The sequence below is a fragment of the Dermacentor andersoni genome, chromosome 1, assembly GCF_023375885.2.
Source record: "Dermacentor andersoni chromosome 1, qqDerAnde1_hic_scaffold, whole genome shotgun sequence".
Lineage (NCBI taxonomy): Eukaryota > Metazoa > Arthropoda > Arachnida > Ixodida > Ixodidae > Dermacentor > Dermacentor andersoni.
The window spans coordinates 78835023-78860579 of NC_092814.1; the positions used below are offsets into that span (position 1 = coordinate 78835023).

General features: G+C 45.3%; 1 protein-coding gene across 1 annotated transcript in view; it reads left to right on the top strand.

Moving 5' to 3' along the window:
* The window catches only part of Lgr1 (Leucine-rich repeat-containing G protein-coupled receptor 1), a 272908-nt gene that overhangs the window by 214391 nt on the left and 32960 nt on the right, over positions 1-25557 (top strand). Inside the window, exons 9-11 of the mRNA XM_072287532.1 lie at positions 7067-7553; positions 13399-13588; positions 21816-21971. Of these exons, the coding sequence (XP_072143633.1) occupies positions 7067-7553; positions 13399-13588; positions 21816-21971 (833 nt within the window). The remainder of the gene's footprint in view (positions 1-7066; positions 7554-13398; positions 13589-21815; positions 21972-25557) is intronic.

Consider the following 25557-nt stretch of genomic DNA (forward strand, 5'->3'; position numbering starts at 1 on the left):
GCAATGCCATGTCATGCTGATAACGTGCATGCCGTTAGTTACTGGGAAGTACCGGGCTCGCAGCTTTAAAAAAAGAAAATGCGAACAAGACAGATGACGTTTATTGTTGTGTGGCAAGATACGACTCAAAGGGTGTAAACGACTCTGTGTGTCGGCTGGCAGTCGGAGTAGCTTTCACTAACTCGTACAGCTATTATCTCCCTGGAATGGCTGACTCACCCATGTACGCTAAGTGCAGACGTGACGAGACCATCAATCACCTTCTGTGCAACTCTTCCCGCCAGACTCGCCAGTGTGTCTTGGAGCGTGGCCTCACAGCTCATCAGCGCAGAAAGCCATACACTCTAAAAACAGTTGCACCCTTTACGGTGTATATTACATGACTGGCGACGAAGAAGCGGCAGGGCGTTCTTTATCTCATCGGCAGCGCTCGGTCAGCAGCATGCATTTTCGCCGTCACCTGACGGGAGCCGACCTTGTTCACGAAAGGTACGCTTGAGAGCAGCACGATACCACTGCGCAAGCGCTCCGTCACGTGGCTTTTTTTCATATTTCGCGGGCTCTCTTTGCAGCCCGAAAAAAAAAAAGGACTAAGTGAGACGTATCGTAAAGGAAACAACTCGATCGGTGGTTTCTGAATTTGTTCTTCAAATCTGCGTATCATACCTGGGATCCTCAGCCATAATTAAAAGGTGGGATAATTAAACTTAATGAATTAGTGAGTTATAGGGAAAACACAAAATTGAGTTACTCTATAGGCTATTGCGAATAGCATGCGTTCAGTTTAATTCGCTTCCCACGCGCCTTTCATTTTTAAATTCTTGGCTCAAGTTATGTGGGGCACCCTGTACACTCTTTAGGTGTAGACAGGTCGCAACAGATACGGCGGTGAGCGTGTCCAAAAAATGTCTCTTCACACTTCCCTTAAACAGACCGATGATCACAGCGTCATACGGCGAAAAATCGGCGCAACATACCACCAAAAGGTACAGCGAAAGGAAGAAGGTCTTGTCGCCATGGCAACTGGCGGGCGTAGCAATGGACGTAGTCCGCTCGCTTATCGCACGCAGGACCGGCGCGACCCTATCTGCCTTGTCAGTGGCAGGGAGTTAATGGTTACTCGCGGGATGCGTTTGAATAGCGCCCCAAAAATATGTCTCTTTAGCAGCTCCTAGAATAGAATCCTTTCAGTGATTTCACACGAAAGCGCGCGCAATCGACGAAGTTCTGACAAAGAACATAGCCATGCCATTTTATTCGTTGCACAAGACAAGAGCGTGCAGAAAACGACGTCAAAACAGCGGTCATTACCATAGAATAGCATTGCCTCTCTCTCGGGACAGACCTGTAATGGGAGAGTCATCTCGTGGTGGCTGTTTTATCAGCCCTTCCTGCAAGGCGGGCTGTCCATACCTAGAGAGTATATATTACACCGCGGATGATGGCGACAGACTTGAGTGCCCGGTTGTAGATATGCTGCACCTTGCATAGTGCGTGCGAATCATCTGGACTCATCTCTCTCCCTCTCTCTCTTTCATTCCCCTTCCCCTCCCATCGTCTAGGGCATCAAACTGGAATAAGCCTAGTTAACTTTACTGCATCTCTCTCTCTCTCTCTCTCTCTCTCTCTCTCTCTCGCTGTTACCTAAATGGTATAACTACTCAAAAATTGCTCGTTGAGCCTTGGCATCCATATGTTACGCGGGACGGCGGCGAAGTAATGTCATTGTGTCCCGTCCTATCGAGACACCTGACAAAAAGGTCTTACTTCCCTTACTGTTAAAATAACACTCAAAGGAAAACACACGGGTAATGTGCCTCTTCGTCGAGTCGTGTATAAAACCTTGAAAAAATACACCAGTGCGCGTTGAAATTCAGTCAATTTAATTATAGCTTTACGTATTCATATATTGAATCAGGCGCCCGTTACGAGAGCTTTTCAAACAAAAGTAGTGTTGCAAGTACTCTTCTATTTCCTCTAATGATGAAACATGAAATAAATTACCATACAAAATTAGTATGTTATGTTACATAATCAAACATATAAAATTATCCCTCATGACTGCAGTCACGAAGGATAATTTTATACTTTACACCACGGCGGTTGTAAACATATATCTAAACACCATGGCTTTTAGATATGTATTTACACCCGCCGTGGGAGCCTTGGTAGGCCACCACGGCAGTAGGCTATCGTGTCGCGCTGCTAAGCTCGAGGTCGCGTGTTCGATCCCGACAAGCGGCGGCCGCATTTTGATGGCGGCACAATGCAAGAACGCTCGTGTACTTCGATTTAGGTACGCGTTAAAGAACCCCATGGCGGTCAATCAGGAGTCCCCTACCATGGCGTGCCTCATAACCATATCATAATTTTGGCGCATAAAATAATATTTTTTTTTTTCATTATTAGATGTTTACACCTTAAGGTGACGGAGATTGCATAGTCTACTCTGTTTTGCGAAATTCTACTCGATAATATTTTGCTGAAACGTACATTTTTCAAGAGACATGTCGCACGGACGGAAGTGGCTTTTTTTTCGTTTTTTTTTTTCGCCGAATGAAAAACATTTTACAACGCCTTCCTTTGTCCCCTACAAACTACTAGTAAACGCCGACGGCTCCCGTGTTCGTGGAAGAGCACTGTCGGTTTTCCTGATGCAGGGATAAGTGCTCATGTATAGGCTACCGCATCCATCGTCTTCGGCGACATAAAAGTAGCAAGCTATGTTTGAAGCAGTGTGCTTGGTAAGCGCATGAATACAGACATGAAAGTGGGTCAACCTTAGAACGACCAGACACGCATTTTGAGTGATCGTGCGCGCGCAGGCCAAGTACAAAAGACGACGAACAAGCATGCGGCATATCGCGAAGCAAGATTCAAGCGCAATGCAATTTTCAAGATTCATCAGCGCACTGCCATAGTGTATAGTGTTTGAGTTAGCACCAAGTCACGTCTGACTAAGTTGCGTCGATGAGGTTGACGGACTAACCAGGAAGACCTTCAGTGAGGTTGATCCAACACGTAATTTCAATCTCCGGCATGAACATCTGTCATTTAGTGAGAGAACCATGCCCCTACCGCTAAGCTCCCGTATGGTTTGATCAGCCACAATAAGCGCAACACAAGAACTAGTTTCGCCACCCTGTCATTGACGCGTTCAGGTAGTTATCAACCACTTTCGTCTGGAAGTAGCAATTAAAGGAATGTGTGTTTATACGCTTTGTTTGACACTCTCGACAAGAAGCCTTTGAATACAATACTCCTGAGCGCAAACTAATAAACCTTCATTTTTTGCTGGGACAGTGTAGGTCTAAGCGGTCAACACAATATATATCATAAAAGGACGTCTTGTTGGGCGAGTTAGTCACAATTCCTCTTACCCGCCGTGGTTGCTCAGTGGCTATGGTGTTGGGCTGCTGAGCACGAGGTCGCGGGATCGAATCCCGGCCACGGCGGCCGCATTTCGATGGGGGCGAAATGCGAAAACACCTGTGTACTTAGATTTAGGTGCACGTTAAAGAACCCCACGTGGTCGAAATTTCCGGAGTCCTCCACTACGGCGTGCCTCATAATCAGAAAGTGGTTTTGGCACGTAAAACCCCATAATTTAATTTTAATTTTTTTTAACAATTCATCTTGGGTACTAGGCGCGAACACACACAGAAACAGGAAAGGAGACGGGACAGAGCGCCACTTACAAGTGCTTTAATAGGAGGCACACCACACACAAATATTGAACCAGTAAGCTGCCATATCAATCTTGATCTGATTGTGTTCCTTGCGTCTAAGAGGGCTATATACGTGTGTGGTGTGCCTCCGATAAAAGCAGTTGTAAGGGGCGCTCTGTCACGTCTCATTTCTTGTTTCTACGAGCGTCCGCGCCTAGTACCATATATATATATATATATATATATATATATATATATATATATATATATATATATATATATATGGTACTGTGTGCCTGGCACTGGCTAACACTCCCAGGCTTCTACTAGGACACATAAATACCCAAGAAAGTGGATGGGAAAACAGCGCCGCGGTAGCTCAATTGGTAGAGCATCGCACGCGAAATGCGAAGGCTGTGGGTTCGGTTCCCACCTGCGGCAACTTGTTTTTTCATCCACTTTAATTTCCATCAATTTATCGTTTCTTTATTTCATTTATTAAGCACAAGTAATTTCCCCTATGTTGTCCTTGGTGTCAGTGTTTGTTGGCTTCTTATGATATGATTAATAAAAATCGGGCCCCCCGGTTAGCCCCTTTCTTCTCGTTATATATATATATATATATATATATATATATATATATATATATATATATATATATATATATATATATACACACTCACCAGACGTTCTCAGAAAGCACAAAACGTCCTTCACTGCCTTCTGAGCCGATAATCGGTGGGGACGGTGTTCTAGTATTGCATGTTAGCTCAGAAGAGAATCATCTAGTTTCCTGAATGCATTAGACATAGATTGTGTTTTTAAACTGAGGAGAGTGGCACAATAGGTGATCAATGTTCTCCTCGCATCTGCAGACGTCACATGCAGGACTGTCAGCCATTCCAATCACTGCTGAATAAGCTTTCGTAAAGGCAACTCCCCACCACAACCGACACAGAAGAGACGCTTTGCGTCAGTGCAGACCAGCCGGAGGTCCGAGTTGTAGCGAACGGTTTAGTCTGGGCAGTCTGATGCACCTTGAATGAGCGGTATTCCACTCGGCGAACGAGAGTGTGCGTGCTAGGATGCAAAGCTGTCTGCACACTCAAGCGAAGCGTCATGTACACTCAAGCAACTTAGTTCACTCCTCTGGTACGATAAATACTGCGACTGTACACGTCTATACTGATGGCTCAACTACGTCAACCAATTCCGGTGGTACTGTAGCTATACCGAGAAGGGAAATAACGGTTCAAAACACATAGACGTATCACTGCGTCTACAGCTACAGAGCTCGCGGCTCTCAGCGGTGCGCTTCATGTGAACAATACAGAGAGTCCTATAAATGGGCAGCCTTCTGCGATTTAAGGCCGGCTTGCAGTGTATACAGTCGTTTCTTCGACATCGAACTCACTGACGCACTGAGCAAGATAGAGAAAGCAATGGCGTAGTTATTTTTTCTACATGGTTCCTCTAAGACTCCCTAATTTCCTTCACACTTCAATTAATTAGCGGAGTCGGTCGCAAAACCAGTCCATAAAGATGCTCAAGTTCACCTCATACTGTAATCACTGATGTATACGTGATGTATATTAATAGTAGTAGATAACAAATTGTGTATGTCCACCTGTTTTACAGAAATTACTAAGGAATCGATCCTTTACGAAGTCGACCCTTATCTGGTAAACCAGGTGGATTTAGACTTTTCAAGAAGTACCAAGGCAACAATTGATCGACCAAGGTACGACTTGAAACAGCCTAGATAAAGCATTTTTATGCCGCATAAAACAGGTGTCATCTCCATCTTGCTCCTATGGCAACCACAAGAGTATGTTCTTTATCTAACCTACGATTGCGCAAGACACGCTGCACAGCCCCCCCACCCCTTCCTTCATAAGCGACAACTACAAGTAGGAATACGCAATTGATCCCCACTGACATTTCACACTCAAATAACTGGGCTATTGAATACAGCACAGCAAAATACACTGAACGTACTTGAACATTTATTTGAAGAAACAGCAATATTAAGCATGTACTAGAGGGCTGCCGCATTGGGTACAGTTATGTACACACAACCCACTTCTATCTTTTGTATTTGTGTGCGCTTGCTGTCTATGTGTATTACACTCGCCTTTGTGCGCCTTGCGTGATGAAACCCGGTTTTTGCTGTTGCGTCTATGTGCGTATTATGTCCTGTGTATATTTTCCCATCCGTATGCCTGTTCACCTTGGACCCCATCGCAGCCTTATATATATATATATATATATATATATATATATTCTCATTGACACTTGATATCTAATTATAATATTTGAGGAGTTGATTAATTAAGACTAATTATCTAATTCGAGGGAATGAACAAAAATAATTTGAGTATCTCCAAGAGACGGCAAACAACATTATCTTGGATCTGTCCAGCTACGTGGCATTCGCATATTTTTAAACTCTGGCTAAAGTTAGCTGGGACACCCTGTATATATATATACACACACTTGTTCGGCTCTCATTATGCGCGTAATCGTCGTGATTCAGTATAGTCTGCACATGTTAACCCTCATCCAGTCCTCATCTTTCCTTTTTGTATATTTCAGTGTTTCTTGGACTGTTACTATGTCTAGGAATATTATCGCTGCCACATCGTCTAATTGTCCAGGTTTGTTATCCATAAAAAAAGTCCTTACGCCAAACGTTTCTGTAAGGGCATATGTGCCCGCAATGGGTGGTGTTAGACATATCATTAGCGAAGGTGGCCGACCAATGACCAATGACAGTCCCAATTAGGCCCCAGAAGTTTCTTTCAACGGTTTGAAACTTGGGACGTATGCTAGGAAAATATTTATGTCGATTTACGTATGTCTCCTTCTTGCATTTAGTTTTCGTTAATGCGGCGCACCAAAGTTAGATATTGTTTTACTTTCGTAATATTAACAACTGCAGTATTTGCTTATAGGATGCTCTTGATACTGTCAATGGGGCTGTGTTTGCTAAACGAAGTCAAACTGAGTTCTCACTTGTTAACTTCAATTCCACAGCAGCCATCACAATACGCAATCGATCTTATTTGTCGTTTTGCTATACCGATCTAAGACAACGAGTACCGTCGTGGCACAGATACTTTTGCTTTTCTTTATTTCTTTTTTCTTGGCACTGCCCTAGTGGATAAACGTTAAGAAGAGCAGAATAAAAGTACGAACCTCGGGAGGTGAGAAAGCCGGCCACACTTTTCAAGGAGTGGAACCCCGCAACAAAACGACAGCACAACGAAGATGAAAACGTCTTCTTTTTTTTTTTTTTTTTTTCTTTAGAAGCGAGTGTCCCGAGTCGTGTGGGACTTCAACGTATGCGCAGCGACGCACTCACTGTCTCCGTTGTCCCCCCGCTTTCTCTTTCGCAGAGACCTTTCCGAGACGAGCCTCACGAAACTACCCACCCGTGGACTGGAGTCCCTAGAAGTGCTCGAGCTCCGCGACGCGCCGGCACTGCGCGAGTTCCCCTCTGTCTACCACTTCCGGTTTATAAGGGTGGCTCACCTCACCTACCCTTACCACTGCTGTGCCTTCCAGTTCCCGGAAACCCACGACCCGGAGGAGCATAGCAGGCGGGTACACTATCCTCGTCGAAGAACGCCCGCTTCCGGTCGTTCGGCTGAGCTAAGCCGAGTGGAAGAGACCTTGCCAATTTTCTGTTTCGCTACACCAAGAAACGTTTTCTGCCGCTGTTCGTGCAATGATGACACTGGTTACACGCACGCGTGTTCCTCCTTTCCCACAAGAGCCCTAGTTTCCCTTTATTACGTGCTAAACTTTCTTCTGTATTTGTTTAGATACTCAACTATTGCAAGAAGCAATGCATTCTTCCTTACTAGTCACTTATATAACCAAGTGAAGAAGAATAGCCGCCGCTAGCATACGGTGACAATGGCTCCCCCAATTATTCTCATCTCAATAAAAAAAAAGAAAAGACTGCATTTGTATAAGAAATGAGGAGGCCACTTTATCTGTGTGTGCTCGACTGCAGGCAAGACACTTAGATGGCAAATTTAGTGAGATGTCCAGATATAAGAAAGCTGCTCTCTTGTCGTCGTTCCTACTTTGACGGCGATTCGTGCGCAGGGGGCCTAAAGGCAGGCAGCTTGTGCTGAAGTTTCCCATAGCGGCAATAGCGCTGCAACACACAGCCTAGCGAGCGGAGGGAGCAAAATGAGAAGGACGTGCTGGACGCTAACTTTTGTATCGCATGACGTGCGAGTTCTGCAAAAAAGCGAGGTTAAGAGAAGCCAAGGGCTCCAGTTTTTTTTTTTTTTTAATCACAATTACATGAAGCCAACAGACAATGAAACCAATAAAAGCGTAGGCTAAACTACTTGTTTTAATTGGAATGTAGAAATTGTAATATACAGGGAAATAAAAGTGGGCAAGAATAACAACTTGCTTCAGGTGGGAAGCAAGTTGGTGGGAAGCATGTTGGTGGGAAGCAACCTGCGGCAAGTTGCCTATTTTTTTTCCTCTACTTTCATTTCCCTTTACTTTTTGTCATTCCTACATATCAATCAAAACAAGTAATTTACCCCATACGCTTTTCTTGGTTTCATTGTCTACTGGCTTTACGTGATCGAGTTCTGCAAATGTGCACAAGTTCGCATGTTCTTTATGGATGGGTTCGGTCACGTTCGAACACGGGTGTACGACCAGTGCCGAGTTCTGCCAGTGGGCTTCACAAGGCTCGGTATATGACGCTCAGACAAGACAGTTTTAGAGCGTCCGGTATACCGGTAAACGTAAGCGAACTCGGCAATAGCCCCTCCATGGATGGAGGGTATTTAAGCTGGGCGTTTGGCCGGCAGTGTGTTCACGATTACGCTGCTGCCGAAAATTTACGCCAGCAGCAAAGTAGAATACACTTGGTTACTGCTAAATTAGCTCTGTGTTTGTCTGATTGAGCTCTGCGCCACCAGGTGGCTACGCCGTGCAGGTTATTCACGTTTATGCCTCCGCTCACCCGGCAGAACGCCAAGTCCGCCTGCATTTACGGGAGTACCGGACACGCTAAAACTTTATGTTCTACAGTATAACATAAAAGCGCCGCTCTCATCCTTCGGATGTAGTGTATCTTCCTTCGCAGCCCAAGTGACCAGTGTCGGCGACGATAGGGTAATGAATTAGACACAGTCGCAGGGTCTGCGTAACCATGCGCCTTGCGTAGCCAATCGGCTTCATCGAGAGAAAGCCTCGCCACTGCGTCGGGCTGGGACATGGTTTGCCTATAAGCCGGCATGCTTATTCAAGACAGGGCATACCCATTATCCGCTCTGTACTCCGCAACGACAGGGGAGACATTGAACACTTTCTGTAGTTGTGCCACAGTTACTGCGATGAACGGAACGCTTCTTCTTTCTCTCTTTTTTTTTAGAACTAAGGGAAGAAAGGTATTTTACGTGCGTGCCTGCACGTGAGCCTCTGTGTTTCCAGAAGGGTACGTCCTACCCCGCAATGATGCTTCACGCCTTCTCGGATTTCTGAGAGACACCGATCTGCTGGACATTTGTAATAAATATCCCGATGACACTGCAAGCGAAGCTCAGACGGAGCAGTTGTAGGCCTCGCTTGGCAGGCGAAACGAACCTGCTACAGTCCGCTACCACCACGCCGTCTGTTCAGTGCAAAGTGGCAAAGTGCCCAAGAGGCGTTCGAACAACGCCCCAGCGCGCGGTTGGCGCGATAGCTGCTACGCCGCCTTCCGATATCCACTAGCGTCTTCAGCGATATATGCGCCACCAGATCCGTGCGCCGGATTTGACGGCAAATACTGTCCGACGCTCGGTGCAGGAAATACACTGTGCCAGCGGCGCTCTTCGGTTATAGCACTGAATGGGCATGGAGCCGGACGCGAAGCACCGCACGCGGAGGCTCCATCGAAACGGAGCCGTGGCGGCACGTGAGAAAAATGAGAATTGTCGCATCGGTTTCTCTCAGCGCAGCGCGTACCGCAATTTGCATAGGAGCACGATCCTGCTTGAGAGAGATCAGAATATGCCGTTTTTTATGCGGGTGATGTTCGCCGGGTGTGTTGAAACGACAATATATAGATGCAGCCCCGTGACTCCAAGCACAATGCACACTTTCTGTTCAGAAGCGGAGGGCTCGGTAGCATCCCAGAAAGACGATCGGCTGCTGTTTCACTCTACAGTTACTATGCTAGAAACAACAAAATGCAAATGACAAACTACTGCCGTTGCGCGAGGCTACTGTCCCTGGGTGGAAAAAAGAAAGACAGTTTTGTTTTGTTTTAGACAGCAATGGCTGAGGTCTACAACTGTTTTGCCGGCTGATCGCTGTTGATTTATGTTTGAAGATTCTCCGCATTTTATTCATCCGGCCACCGGACGACAGCCGCTTCCTCTTGGCCCATATTCGGCCTACGTTGACGTTTCTGTTTTTCCCTGTTGCTCTTTCGCACCACAATTTATTTCTCTGTCATGTACATCAATAAATATCAATAAAGAATACTGGAAGCTGTAAAATAAAATTGTAATAGGCATTGAGATTGCGATACCCTGTAGTAGATCCATAAGAGATAAAGCTTCCATGTATCTGCACCATTTTGTCAGGAAAAAGAAAATATTGCAATAATATCTGTACCAAAGTTTATTGGGTTTTATACCCCAACACAACACAGCACCAAAGTTTTCTCAGAAGGCTGGGAAGGAGACCGCTGGTGAAGAAAATTTAACTCTGGTACAGGAATCGAAGTCGGGAACATTGCATTAATGGGGAGATCGCTTCATCAACTTGGGTGAACAGGAACGTAACAGCAGAAAGCATAAGGGGGATTATTGGAAGGTGAGGCAAAGCACAGCGCGAAATTTGCGAATAAACGCCTTGTATAACGTTGACCCAACTACAAAAAAAAAAAATTACACAGAATTGTTATTCTCCACTGTGACAGTGAGCAAGAAAGTACACAAAACCAACGTAAAGTAGAAATAACTGAAATTCATCAAAATGCCCTAAATGTCCCGTATTGCATCTATCCCAGAAATACAAAGCGAAGCTCTTATTCAGCATTCAGTTTTCAGTCTGTATGCACAGAATATAACTAACAATCTCAGTAAGCTCCCTGCGGATTATTATTGACCACCTGGGGTTATATAACGCGCCGCTAGTGCATGGTAGGCGGGCGTTTTTGCATTTCGCCTCCGTCGAAATGCGGCCGCCGCGGCCGTGGTTTGATCCCGCGACCTCGTGCTCAGCAGCGCAACGCTATAGCCGCTAAGCAACCGCGGCGGGTTAAAGGCATGTTTTGACTGACGGTGTTACTGTTGCAACGTTTCATATGAAATCGCGCGCGCATTTTCGCACCTTTTCGGTTGTCCTATACCTCACCCACAGGAGATTTTTTTCTTTCTCCGGAACAATTTCACTAATCTTAATTACCTTTAATTCAGTAGAAGCAGACATCAACGACATTTGTTGATTTTTTGTGTAAAAGATTGCTTTAGTTCTCCGGGGACAGCTGGTGCCTATAACAGAAGCGTAGCGCTTTGCGCCAGCCTTATACAGCTGTATCTTGGTCACAAAGCACTTGATGCTGGACAACTGAGATGTAAAACTAATTCTCTGGAAATCCGCAAGCTGGAGGTACACATTAATGAAAGGGCAAGTTGGCATCCACCACACTGTAGCATAATGCTACTTTATCGACTTCGTGGAATATTAGTAGAATATTCATCTATATTTGCCAGTCACCTATACACCGAACTAGTCTCACCCCCTCGTTAGGTGCGTAAATCATAATATTAGTTGAGGTCATGTTCTGAAATAGAAAAGTGAAGAACAAAAAGGAAAACATAAGTAATGCTGGGTGGGCTGTTTTCATGCAGTCACTCGACATTCCAAATAGTATTAACGAGATAAGCGTTAAGGGCCCGGTATCGCAGAAAATGTGGCGTCGGAAACCGGCGCCCTGCGTCATTCATATCATTCATCAATGATCATTCCTATCCACGCAACCACGCATACCCAACCACGCAGGCCTTGCATCTAGCGTAAAGAAGTTATTGAACTAATTTAATTGCTCAAAGTAAAATGCATCAGAAAAATCGTAATGTTCCACTTACAACCTACAGACATGATGGCGTCGGACTGTAATTTGAATATACGAGAAAACATAATTTTCTTACGTGGAAACTCAAACACAAGCTCCTTTTAACGCGATAGCGTTTCCCAGCTGCCGTTTGAGGCCTGTCTTAGTAGGAGCGGCGCGACCACCTTCGTTCCTTGGACACCATCAAAAAAAGAACCACAAAGCTCGCCTTCATTCATAACGTTCGCCGCCAGTGTTTCCAGGTAAACATTACGGTTACATAAGTTGTAGTTGCCGGAAAGCGTGAGAAGCACTAGGGGATCTTTGAATGCTATCGCGTTCCACTCTTAAAGGCAAAGCTTAAGCGTCCTCCAAAGTTTTGGGACTGTCTGCCGTTAAGTAATTTTTTTGTTGTACAATAAACAAAGCGCCACGTACCAAATGAGCCAGCATTCAGAGAGCTCCTTCGGTATTCATGGGTTCATGAGCTAGGCCTACTTCTCAGCGCCAAGCTGTCCACGAAGACGCGCATTTTAAGCATTCTTCGTCTTCCAATGCCACGGCTAATTTTTGTGCTTTCGTGTTTTGTTTTGTTTTCTTGCGCACTGCGACTTCTAACAATGAAAGACAGGATATGCTCATAAAGTTACCGCAGCTACCTTACAGAGACAACGTCGGAGCGAATTTTAGAGTCAATTTCCCGCCCACGGGTTATCACCCAGCATGCACGACCGACATAACTCGGCACGACGCTGCTGAGGGAACAGAATTAGAGAGAAGAAAGAACATTGGGAACGCAGAGCCACTATATTTAGACATAAGTTAATCGAAATTCTAGCACTCTCCGCTTGTGCATGTTTTTCTTAACAGAATGCGTTTCTCGCCCTGCGTACGCCGTGGAGCATCTCAGCAGTCTTGTTTATTGCCCCACCGTCGAACTTGAATCTCTAACGGAGTCCAGGCATGGCCTCCGAGATGTGTGGCGTGCCAGTGGGTGCGAACTTTGAGAATGAATCACACCCTGTCCGCGAGTATTCGTGGCGCAGTGCACTGAAGCGTCGGGATGCTGTGATTGAGGAAACCTTGTAACGCGGGTTCGATTTCACCCAGTTGCGGGTAAATTTTTGCTCAATTTGTTATTGCTGAACGCTGTGAACGAAGTTAAGCCCACGTTTTTAGATATGACTACCTTCAATATCGGCCCGCATATTTAGATTGCACTATCTTAGGTATCGGCACATATTTTCGGTTGTATAACTAGATAACCGGAAATAAAACTGGTCTGCATGGAACAAACTGTAGGAGAGCACCGGGCTTATTTTACAGAGTCGGAACCCACATTTAATGGGGCTAGATACCGCTCGCTTCGCCCCTAATGGCCAGAAGTGACGGGCAAATAGAACAGTGTAAGATTTTTGTATACAGTGGTTAAACCATTAGATATCACTGGCATATGCAGAACAGGAACAGTGTAGCTAGAACTACAGAGCAGTCTCTCATAACTTGAAGTTCCAGTGTGGATCTGAAAAGTCGCTGGTTCACTGCCGTTTGTTTCTTCTGCTCCTTATTCTTCAGGAACTGTCTCGCGGGCTTTAAAACTGAGCGGCGGATGAGCCTCTCTTGTTTTCGGTGTTCAGGTTCCAGAAGCACTGCAACTCGGATGACGAGGCGTCGATGAACCGACACCAGAAGCGGCCACCTGCGGTCGGCGAGGAGCACGACTTCCAACTACTGGAGCGCTTCTTTGTGGTCCAGCTGAGCACCAAGCAGACCACAACGCCGCCGTCCAGAAGGTTCGTTCGCCATGTGTTCAGCGAATTCGGCACAATACATGGTAAGTACAGCATGGCCTTAAGGCCTATTTCTCAGCACCATTGAAATGAGAACTGGGCTAAGAATGGGGCGAAAATTATCTTGTTCCAATTAGACACCTTCAATGAGGAAAGCAGGTTACAGGGGGTTCATACTTTTTTTTTTCAATTTAGCAAGGATTCGGCAGCAAAATAAAATCAAGAAAACATGTGTTTGTGTTTACATTACGTGGAATACACGGAGCCGCCCTTCAGAAACCTACGTTAGTGCTTATGTACTACCTTGGTTACCAACTTGTGTGTGGCATATTTGTTACAGACTCAAATATGAAGTGTTTTGTTTATTGCTTGATTATGTTCGCTATTAGCTTCGTAGGTATCACTTAAGTGCAGGCACGAAATGCCTGTCTACGAGCCATCGTTCCGTCTACTACAGTAAACAGCGCGTTCTGCAGAGTATGCGTTTGCAATGAGATGTTTCCTTCTGTACCTACGCGAAACGCAGCCCAGATTTCACGCGATGGCAAATGGGTACAGAAGCCTCATAAAAATTTTTAAAATTAAATTGAGTGGTTTTTACGTGCCAGAACCGCGATCTGATACTGAGGCGCGCAGAAGTGGGGAGCTTCGGATTAATTATGACCACCTGTGGTTCTTTACCGGGCCCACAATCCATGGTACACGGGCGTTATTGCATTTTGCCTCCCTCGTTATATGCGGCCACCGCGGTCGGGATTTGATTCCGCGACCTCGTGCTTAGCCTGACAACGGCAAAACCACTGGGCTACCGTGGCAGGTCGGGAGCGTCATAAGCGCTTCCTCTAATGTGCATGATCTCGAGAAAGCGGTAAGGGGAAAGAAAATGTATTGTCCTTGCTCCGTCAGAAACACTGGGAAGCCAAAAGCGATTCCTTTCAGTGCATGGGAAGGAGCTTGGGAGGCAGAGATACTTAAACCAAAGGAAATACTGTAAACGCGCTACTGTATAACAAGAAAGTAAATCAGACATACGAATCAAAAGCGCGGCGTCGGCAGCTCTCACCGCCTTGCATCGTGAGCGAAATCATCTGTCGGCCACTCTGAGACACACTCCACTCTGATTAAAATCTGCTGCTCATGCTTTACGCAATCATCCCTCAAAAAGCTCTAATTGCGTCGCTCTTGTGCCCCTAAGGAGCGCCTCGGTGTTGTGCACCATTCTATTCCTTTGGGAAGCGTATTTTGCTGCAAAGTTGGCCTCACATCTAGCATGTTTTCTATTTTTGGGGAAATAGATCTTGCGGCTTCCCCTTCAGCACAACTAAATGATTACTTTGTTTTAACGACGACGATGTTCTTAGCGAGGTACCACCACTTTTCCCTACTGGGTATGTTCCTATAGACCCTTTCGTGGGCCCATCCTGGAGACAGTGAAAACCAAGAATGTAGGCCCATGTGTGCTGGTGGATATGTGTCCTTGGGACCACTGGTCGCCGTGATGTTCCGGATATATATATATATGGAAGTAAAAGGAAATTCTTCAGGCTACCTTTCAAACGTAAGAAACTTGAGCGATAGAAAAGAGATATTTAGTTTCTACAGTTTCGACCGGTGGGGCTGCTCTTCATCGGGGTCTACAAAAAAGTGTCACTTCGTTACTGATAGTGAAGACAGCAGACAGCGTGCCTGGCCGTTCCTAGGGAAAAAAATGACAGGCATACGTCGAACCGAAAAGGAACACACCGAAAAGGAACAGAGGTGACAGCGATTGACTCCTTCTAGGCGCTTTGGCAGATTTACGGCAGCCTTATCGGCAACGATGCAGGGCAAGAGGAAGGCGGAGTCCCGTGTTTATTGGGCAAGGAGGATGTGGGAGAGGGAATAAATAAGCCGGAGAAGAGGGAGAGGGGCGGAGAGTAGCGGTAGCTGTAATAGGTTTCCTTTGACACGACGCAGAAAAGGAGAAAACGGTCGCTGCGCAGCACCGGTGCGCGTGCCGCCGTTGTAGCGGGAGAGAGGGCAAGTTGGATATGGGGGATATGGCTGTGCGAGGCACAATGAGAAGGATCCCGGAAGGGAGACAGAAAGGCAGCAACTTGTGAAAAGGAATATATATATATATATATATATATATATATATATATATATATATATATATATATATATATATATATATATATATATATATATATATATATATATATACGAGGGTTGTAAAGTGAGGGAGTCCTCCCTGGGCTTACAGTTTTAAAAGCCGAGTTACGGAGCCTCCGTGTAAGTGCTGCTTTCAAACGTTTACCGAACAAGTGACACCGCGTCAGCTCGCGCGCATTCCTGGCCTTGACAGTAAGTCACTCAGAATGACCCAGTGAGCGGTAGGGCGAAGGAAACAGCATTTATTTGTTTTTCCGCTCGCCTCTTGAAGCGCATGTGGAAGAAACAGCAAGCGGTGACCAGCGTCTCAATTTTCGAGTGGAGAGCATGTATCCGCACTCCCTTCTCTCACAGCATATCTTGGAGGCACGTCAGCCGTCCCGGTCTTTCACTCATTCTTTTGGCGTTCGTTCCAAATTTAGGGATGAAAAAAAAAATTCTCTCTGCTCGCGTGCACGGATGTGTTGGAAGCCAGATTGCAAGAGGACGACGCTCACGCGTTCAAAGGTGGAACAAGGCAGTGGAAAGTGCTTGGTGAAAGGCAAATTCAGGAGACTTTTCACATGAGCGGGGTAGTTGTTGAACCGCGTGCGAAAAGGAGTCTCTGTTCGTCCGAAGTATTCGTGCTTACACCCCTCGCATTGAATTTTTCACGCGACGTTACTGGAATCACAATCACGATTTTCTTTAATCTTATATACAATGACCAAATTCGATGCTTCGGCTGTGTCTGTTGTTGTTATGTGATGACAAACCTTGTATAGCGAGGTTTTCCACACAGTTGACAACCCTTGGGCATGTTGGGCTTCTGTGTCCTCGCCCTGACCAACAAATCCCCTAAATTGTTGGTTCTTCGATATACTACATGAGGCGGCCACTGGAAGATAGTAGTGAGTCAGCTGCTGTGTTTGATTATGTTAAAATGGCTGTCGAAAATGGCATTGACTCGTGGAGCACCGGTAGTGCATGTTATCAGACTGAGTATTGGTTTTTTTTTTTTTTTCGCAATTTCTCCCATTATACGCGCTCGGTCTAAGCTGCAGGCGCGCTCAATTGCGTTGTCTACTACTTTTGGAGAATATTTTTGACGCACAAGAGCGGAATCTAGGTCTTCCTCATGTCTCTCAAGTTTCGCACATTCTAAACAGATTCTTCTGTATCTGTGAGCTCGGGAGTAGGAGATGCTTGTTTCGTGGTGGTGGGGGTGGCTACTATAGAAGTGCAAGTGTTGCTAACGATCTGTCGGCGTTTTTGTACAGGGACGTGGAAATGCGACCTCCACTCCGACAAAGTGGCGTCGAGAAAGGGGATACTATTTTGGGAGAAATTGTACTGGAAGCAAATTGACGGGTGCAAATAATTGAAGTTCGAAATGAAGTGCAATATATTTTGTTCACTGCGGGCTCACACAAAGAATATATTATACAGGAATCAGTTGTAGAACATTGTTTCTATGGCCTAATTCCCGAGGAAGGGAATTTCTAACGACGCTATAAAGATATTAGTATAGTTTGACGCTATCTTTGTTTGCATGGCGGTTCCGTTGATTTGCAGATAATGCTTGTTGCCGAACTCGAAGTGATTATATTTAATAAATAAATTTAGAGGAGTCTCAATTGTATCTGTTTCTAAATGGCTAGGTTGGCTGGAGTCAGCGTAGGCTGAAACTGTGGAAGCTATACCCTCGGTTTGGAGTATGTTTGTATACAAACATGCGACATCCACAGTGACCAAGTAACTATTCGCCGGTACCGTCAGGTTTGATACTTCCTGAAGGAAGTGATCTGTGTCTTGAATGCACGAGAGAAATGAGGATGGAATGTCCTTAATGAGAATAACAATAAAGCTGAATATTTTCTCAGTCGCTAGTCCATTGCTGGAAACTATAGGCCGGTCGGGATTGTTTATATTGTGAAGTTTTGATAGCAAGAAGAAGCGACCGGGCCCGGAGTTTCTCGGTACCAAGGCTGTGAATGTCGCATCGGTTATCTTCCCTGCCTTGAGCAGAGTGGCGAGAACGTCCTTTATCTCCTTTTAAAATATCTCTGTAGGAGTGCTCGGGAATTCTGTATGTAAATTAGAGTCGGAACTTAGTGGAAACCTTAGGTTAACAGTTCCTAGTGAAGCACCTTTATCTTCTCAGTGCCCAAACAGGTTATAATTAAACACGATCGAGAGAAGCCTTATAACTGAGTAGATAATTTCTTTTGTAGATGTTATTTCATTTCCTAACTTGCTTTACCGCTTGTTATGGTGCTGTATATTTGTCCACAGTGCAGTCGTGGCCTTCGCGTCACATTTAAGGTTCTGCCCTTTCCAGAGGCTCCGAAACAGCGGGTGCAGAACACTTCGTCCAGCCCATGGAACATCTTCCACTCTCGAGGCATGGAGGGAACCTTCCACCCTGAAGTGCGGCTGCAAGAAGAGCAATGGGTATTGTTTCCGAAACGCATCTTGCATGCACGACATGCATTTTTTTTCTAATGTGCACAATAAATAGCCATAAAGAAAAGGAAGAAAAATATCTCGCATGGAATGGAAACGGATTTGGTCACCTATTCAATAAAACGACCACCCAAGAGAAAAATTATTTCAGCCGTATTAGTAAGCACCCTTGTACAATACCGAAATTCCATTCTTAATTATCATTGCAAGATATTTAATCAGCCACAACATGATCAAAACATGATATACTGGTGGCGCCGCCGCGTTGATGTTTCCGCACCAGCTCACCGTCACGTCACAAATTTTGTCGTGTCTTCTCGGGGCCTAGTTGAATATTTATCGGTAAATACATATTACGCATATTGGATTTCGATAACTAATGTTACGCACCAAGTTTCGACAACTTTTATCAGCCACTACAGGTACTAATACAAGCAATTAATTTAATATCTGTGACGTTAGTGACGTTCCGCCACTGGGGTTTCAGCGCGAATTTTAAAAAATGCTTAATTTTCTAGTGTAGTAATTAAACTCTTAGCGCAAAATCAGGTTTTCCTATAATTCCATCTACTGTATAGCACACAGATGCCTGTGAAAGATAATACGTAACCATATCACATAGCTTGGTGACTTCGAGAGCGCTTAACAATTGACCGAGCTCACCTTTCCTGGCTGTGTAGGATGACACGGAAATTTGCAAATTTATGTTATTTTCGTTTTAAGGAAAACTGTGAGAAAATGCAGTGAGAACGTACTTTAAACCTTTTCTTTCTTGGGCTAAGAAGATAATGGCACTGGCATTAGTCTAAGTATTAAATAAATATTATTTTTATAGAGTAAGAAACGTCTCATTTTGCCTGGGGGTCGGGGGAAAATGAAGCAGGTCGAAGGAGCAAAATGAGACCATGACAAAGATTAACACCGTTCAACACTTGCAATTGAGGCACTTGTAGCAGGTCCCCTGAGCCATCGAGCACGCTTCGTGGGCTCACTCGCAGCGACTTCCGCATTCAATGCTCACAGAGCCGGGTGCTTTCGTTGCTACGCCACTTCTCGCGAACCGAACGCTGCCAGTTAGTTTTTTTGGGGCGAGTCGCGTCACTGGCAGAACACCTGCTTGCATGCTGAGTGTGTACTTTCACCCTTCGCTGCCTTCAAGCTTTCTCTACTAGTTCTACATTTTGGGAAACAGTGCGAGCCTTCTAGCAGCATTTGCCAACAACCTGGCGTTGCGGGTAGATGAGGTAAGACTTTGGCTCAGCGCTGGATTCTCTCCTTTAGCTTTCATTGTCCTTGGCACGGGAGAAATGTAATGGAAGGTTCTATGGGGGCTTTTCATACGCTCGTTTTTCTTCAACGGGCTTTCGCGAATGCCTCTGCAGAATAGCTTTCGGCGCACCGAAAGCTTTTTTTTTTTTTTGCAGAGGCTGCATTTCCTGGTTGCATGTAATTGCCGGCCAGTGCAGCAGTGCCTGCCTTTCTCTTGTACGCCCGCACCGTCCGACACAAGAGCACGGAACTTGTTTAGAGCGGTAACAAAGAATGCGCCCAATACAAAGAATTATTTTAGGGCTGCTCCGAGCGTGTTTTCTTTGCACTAGAGTATTCATCAAATTATGTTGCGATTGTGAAGATTCAGGCGTACCATGCTGAAATTTCTTATAAGTCCAGCTAGTGAGGGGAAGTAATAAAATAAAAGCGGGAAGGCGATCCAATCTCTCACTGCATTCGATCAATGTCTTCCGAGGCAAGTCGTGGGGCGAGAACTGGAATCAGTCACTGAGCACGGCACTCTATCGCGTAATGCCTCACGTGAGGGGATGAAGTAGGAGGAGCTTTCATGAATACGGTTAGTGAGTGGAAGGCTCCAACAAGCTGCGGACCTTGCATAGTTCACGTCAATGTCATGACTGAGAGTTCGATTTGAAAACAGGTCCGTGTGTCAATCATAACCAAGAAGAGATGTCAGTGGTCTCCATAGTGGGAGAGCCCTGCATGTCCAGAATTACGATGTGGCAGCAATTTCCCACAATCAGCAGGCAACAGTAGTGATTGAATTTAAGGGCATTGCGTAACAATTCACGTGTTGGCAATACCCGACGCCTTTAACTACCTCTTTCTACCTCGTTCTGACATAAAAAAGTTAAGACAGACTTTAATTGAAACGACAAGGTTTGTTTGTCGAAGACGGTACTAAACTGATGAAATACTTCAAGGCAAGAAGCACATTGCGTTTAGTTTACCATGAAGAAGACATTAGAATGAAACACACAGAGCTCGTCTGCATAGAAAACTGTCATCCGATGGCGAAATTACATGAAGATATCTTTGAGATTGCACACAAAACAGTGGTTTGGAAAGCCCCGTACAGAAAATTGGTCACAAATTGGACACAGAAAGTTCACTGGCGATTTCGTGCTAAATGCAAGAGAAATGCGTTAGCATTACGTCTCACCTGTTTGAGGTCCTTGATCCACGCTTTGAGCCGCGTTCACCACGCTGCAAAGTGTTCTTCAGGAGCTCACTCGACGCACGCCCTGCTTCTTCGATGAGCGAAGTGCAGACTACCGCCAGTTGTACTAGATATATATATATATATAAACTGGCCGCAGGTCGGATAGGAACCCACGTTTTCACATTACGCGTGAGATGCTCTTACCAATTCAGATATTATTGCGCCGTTTTGGCATCCACTTTCATTTCCATTTATTTATCATTTCTTTTTTTTTCAATTAGTAAGTAGAAGTGATCTCCGCTATGTTGTCCTTCGCGCCTATGTTGATTGGCTTCTTATGATTAATAAATATCCGCCCCCCCCCCCGGTTCCCTTGCTTCTCGTCGATTATATATATATATATATATATATATATATATATATATATATATATGTATATATATATCCACGTTTGCTTCGCCTATAACCATCACCCCAAAAGACGATGGGGCCTTCGTATTGATCGCAGAATTAGAAACCGCCAGAGAGAGGTAATACGATTTCCAATGCCGAACATTTATGCTATTAGCGACGAAATCGATGGGGGCCACTAGTTTTCACGGATCGATATCTGCAAAGGCTTTTAGCAGAATTCATTGACCGAGGAAACCAAAAAGTGCACACCATTTGTTACGCCCCAACGTAGTTGGAAAAAACCATGAATGACATCCGGAAGCCATACTTGGCCAGCTCTTACAACGTTTATATAGACGACATTATCGTTTTTTCCAAGGCAAAATAAGAGCACGAAAATCGTATTTCCCACGTCCTCTAAGCTCTTCGTCTCGCTAAACTCAAAGTATAAATTTTAAGAAAAGAGCGTCCTTCCAATAGAAAGTAGTTCCTCTCAGCAGGGTCTTCGGCGGCTGCACTAAAGGCACAAAGCGAGAATGCGTTAAAACAATTTCCAATTTAAGAAGCCTTAAAACGTACTTTTCCTCGGTGTTTTGGGGGCCTTTCTGGGCAATATAGGGACATTATAAGAAACTGTACAATCGATACGAAATGTCTCACACGAATGATGCAGAAAGACGTGTCATGTGAGTGGAACGATGAGTGTGAAAGCGCCTACTGGGAACTGGTAATACCAGTATCGTCACATAATATTCAGCGCATTCCGGACTTCTCTTTACCGTTTGTGTTTAACACTGATGCATCGCATTATGTTACTGGTGCAGTGCTTTATCAGAAGCCATCACACTGCCTCGACAACACAATGTACCATGTGAGGGGATATTACATCTACACAATGAAGCTTGCAGAAGTTAATGACAACATGGCAGAAAAAGAAGCAATGGCTGTCTTGAAGATGTACAGTATTTCCGACCTGACCTGTAAGTAGCAAATTTCACACTTTTAATTGACCATCAAATACTGACACATCTTGATATGGTACAACCCTGAGACTGGCTAGTTACCCTTATCGATTCAATTTCGTCTTTAGCGCCACCCTGGTCCGCTGCTTACCGATGCAGACGCATTGTCTTGGTTACTTGTCCATGAAACAAGCGAACATCCAGAACAACACCATAACACTAAACTGCGGAATTGCACAGAGTAAATTAAATACATTGATGGAAAGTGCCACGTAGTACCGACAATTGTTTCGAAAAATCCTTCATCTTTACCATGATACTCTAGTCTGGTGGACCTAATCAATTTCGGTGCTGATACAAGAAGCTGCTGAAGCAATTTACATGGTCAGGTATGAAAAGAGGTATCAGGAACTTTTTATGCGCTTTGCTTTGAACTGAACTATTTGAGCATGAACGGATACTACTCCTGCCTGTCACTGAAGGTCACGTTCCGACTCTGTATTACGCATGATTGCTATAGATTTGCAAATTTATGTCAATAATGATGAGTGGTAGGACAAGGGATGTCGCTGGAGCTAATGTTCGACAAGGGGACTACCCGCCATGAAGGCGTAGTGGCTACGGCGTTGCGTTATTAAGCCCGAGGGCGCGGGATCGCATCCCGGCCGCGGAGGCAACATTTCGATGGAGGTGAAATGCAAAAACACCCGTTTATGGTGCATTGGGTGCACGTTGAAGAACCTCATGTGGTCAAAATCATTCCGGAGTTCCTCTCTACGGCGTACCCCATAATCAAATCGTGTTTTTGGCACGTAAAACCCCTGAATTCAATCCACTTAGCAAAGGGGCTAGTCTTCGTCAGGGGAGCAACTACTTTCCTTTATGCCAAGTTCTTCGTATGGCTGCAAAGCGTGTGGAGTCTGTTTCCGTCTAAGCGATTGCGAAAGATCTTTATTATTTGTATTTTTTCTATTTATATTGTTTGCTCGTCTGGTGCTTTCTAAGTGTGCATGTTTGGCTACAAATATGTGATAGCGGGCTCGCCAGTAGCCAAGCTTTTCATATTGTCCCAGTGATCAAACATCAACCAACTACGTACTACGGACGTGCCACGTATGTCAAGTAAGCAAAGTGCAGTTCACGCCGCCGATAGACATCCTGATAATCTCGCAACGCTCGTGAGACCCCTTCGAAGTCATTCACTTTGATTTTGCGGAGCTAAATGAAAGGTCGCGAAGGTGTCAGGAAAACTCGAGCTTTCCTTCTTTCCGTAGACTAATGCACTAGAATGACCATGGCCAAGGCAGGACAGGAAGGCACCAACTGTGTCATCAGTCTTCCTCAAGTCAAATAGTTTAGGCACACAGAGATTACAGCGTGCGACAATGGACCCGATTTCAGAAGGGGAGCGAGGTCACGAAGCGCTAGCGAAGGGGACACGAGATCCCGAGATGGCTATCACATTTTTCTCGATCTATCATCCTGCAAAATGGCATTGCGGAGCAGGCCCCCCGAGATATGTGGCAATATAAAACCTATATTGCTTAACATATATTCCCATACGTTCCAATGTATTCCATCCACTTTCAAACTTTGGAGCAAAGATGTACCAAAGTTTGCAGATGCATGGGAATGCTGCCTAGAGGCTGTTGTGAGTCACCATAGCAGTTTGTGCGTAGGTTGCTTGGGCTGCAGTCTTCTTTTTGCCGCCTCAGGAGTCACGCCGACACTTCCTGCGGATCACAAACGGGGCCTCCGTGACGAGATTGAACTGAGCGAAACAAAGAAAAGTGTGTAAAAAGAAGATATCTACAGTCAACGCGTGAAGAGAAGCTTAGACAGGAGACACAACAACGAAATACCACACATGTTGATGACGAGGTCCTAATAACGAAAGGAATTGGGGCTTCGAAAGTCAGATTTCACTGACCATTCCAATGGTGAAGACTGCATCTCAGCTCGCAATGTTGAAGACAATATGGTATCTGGGAGCATCTGGCGAGGAATAGAGTGCCTCTATTAGAAACGTTTTCAGGAACTACATCAGGAGATGTGAAATAAAGAACAAGCCTGGGAGGGTGAGCGTGCTTCAATTTACTAACGAAAAAATGTGAAGATCGAGTGGTACGAACGATAAAGAAAACAGGGCAGCCCTGTGGGGATGGAATAAAATGGGGGAATACATACGATTTTATTAAACTATGTGTTTCCTTTAGTTGTACGTCTTATTCTGCAACTCGAACCACTGAATTTTCCTCCAGCGTCCTTAATCTTGTATTCACCACCATATGAGCGCCATAAGCTGCGCATATGGCGCAGGAGCAAGGCCCATGCGGCAGCAAGTCATCCATAGAACTTCCAGGGGCCCTATAACGTAAAACTATTCCAATATTTTTTTATTCCAATCTGCTGACGTAAAATTTACGTAACAACTGGCGCAAGGATTGGGCGATGACCCGCAGCGTTGTCTGAACAGCCCAATCAAACGCTCTCATCGTTTATAGGTCAGTTTTGTTTGCTTTCAAAACGGTAATGTTGCTACATCACAAGCGTTTTTTCTTGTCTGATTGGCTGACAAGAGGCGAGGAGCACGCTCAAATGGAGAGGACTTCGATGGGGCGGAGCCAGCGCAGTGAAAATAGATGACCGAATGAAGAAGGTGGTGCCGGCGTCTGCAATTGGTCGCTTCCCCTTACTTAGCTTGCGGTGGCTGGTCAAAAATCGCGGTGGGGTGCAACTGAAGGTTAAGAATGCCGCTAAAACGGATCCTCAGCAAAGAGAAGTTGACAGAGCGGCGTCGTATACGTGCCGAAAGGGCTCGATAACGTTATACTGCCACGCAATAAGTTTTTTATACGCAATTAAGTCCATGCTCTCCGGCAGGTTCGAGTAACTATTGCCTGAGCGATCAGCGGGCACGGCATCTTCTATCCCTTTCGGAACGGGGCAGTCTCCGACTATGCAGAAAAAAAAAAGTTCCAGTTTTTGTTCGGCATCATATTGTCACGTGGTGGTGACGTTAAGAACACAGTGGCAATACTGCGAAAGGCAAAACTAGATTTTATTGGGCGAACCTGTGCCCACAAAACAGGCTACACTTATAGCAGAACGAAAGCGGCGAACACAGTCGGCGATCGTCGAAAATCTGCTCAGCGAGGCAAGCGCGTCGGCTTTTATACAGCAGTCGTCGAATGTTCCAGACTAATCCTTCGGACCCGCGTGCCTTCCACAATTTTCTACACCATTCGCGTCACGCGATGAAATCAGATAACACAACGTTCGGCGACAACAGACAGCCGGGTAGAAGCATCGATAACTTTCCAGAAACTTCGGATACATGCAGGCGCGCCCCGCGCTGTGCGATTACATTTGTTAGGTGGCGAAACGTGGTCGCCCGATAAAGATAAGTACACGTGTCAATATATATATTGGATGTTTAACGCATACACGTCACTTTGACGCGGTGAGTTTTCGCGGTTTTGTGACGTCGCGTGACAGACAGGCGAAATGAGCGCAACCAGAAAACGTTTTCGCCGGGCTGCGTTTTCACCGGGCTTCGAAAACTCAGCCTGGCAAAACAGCGTAGAATCAGAAATAATATTTT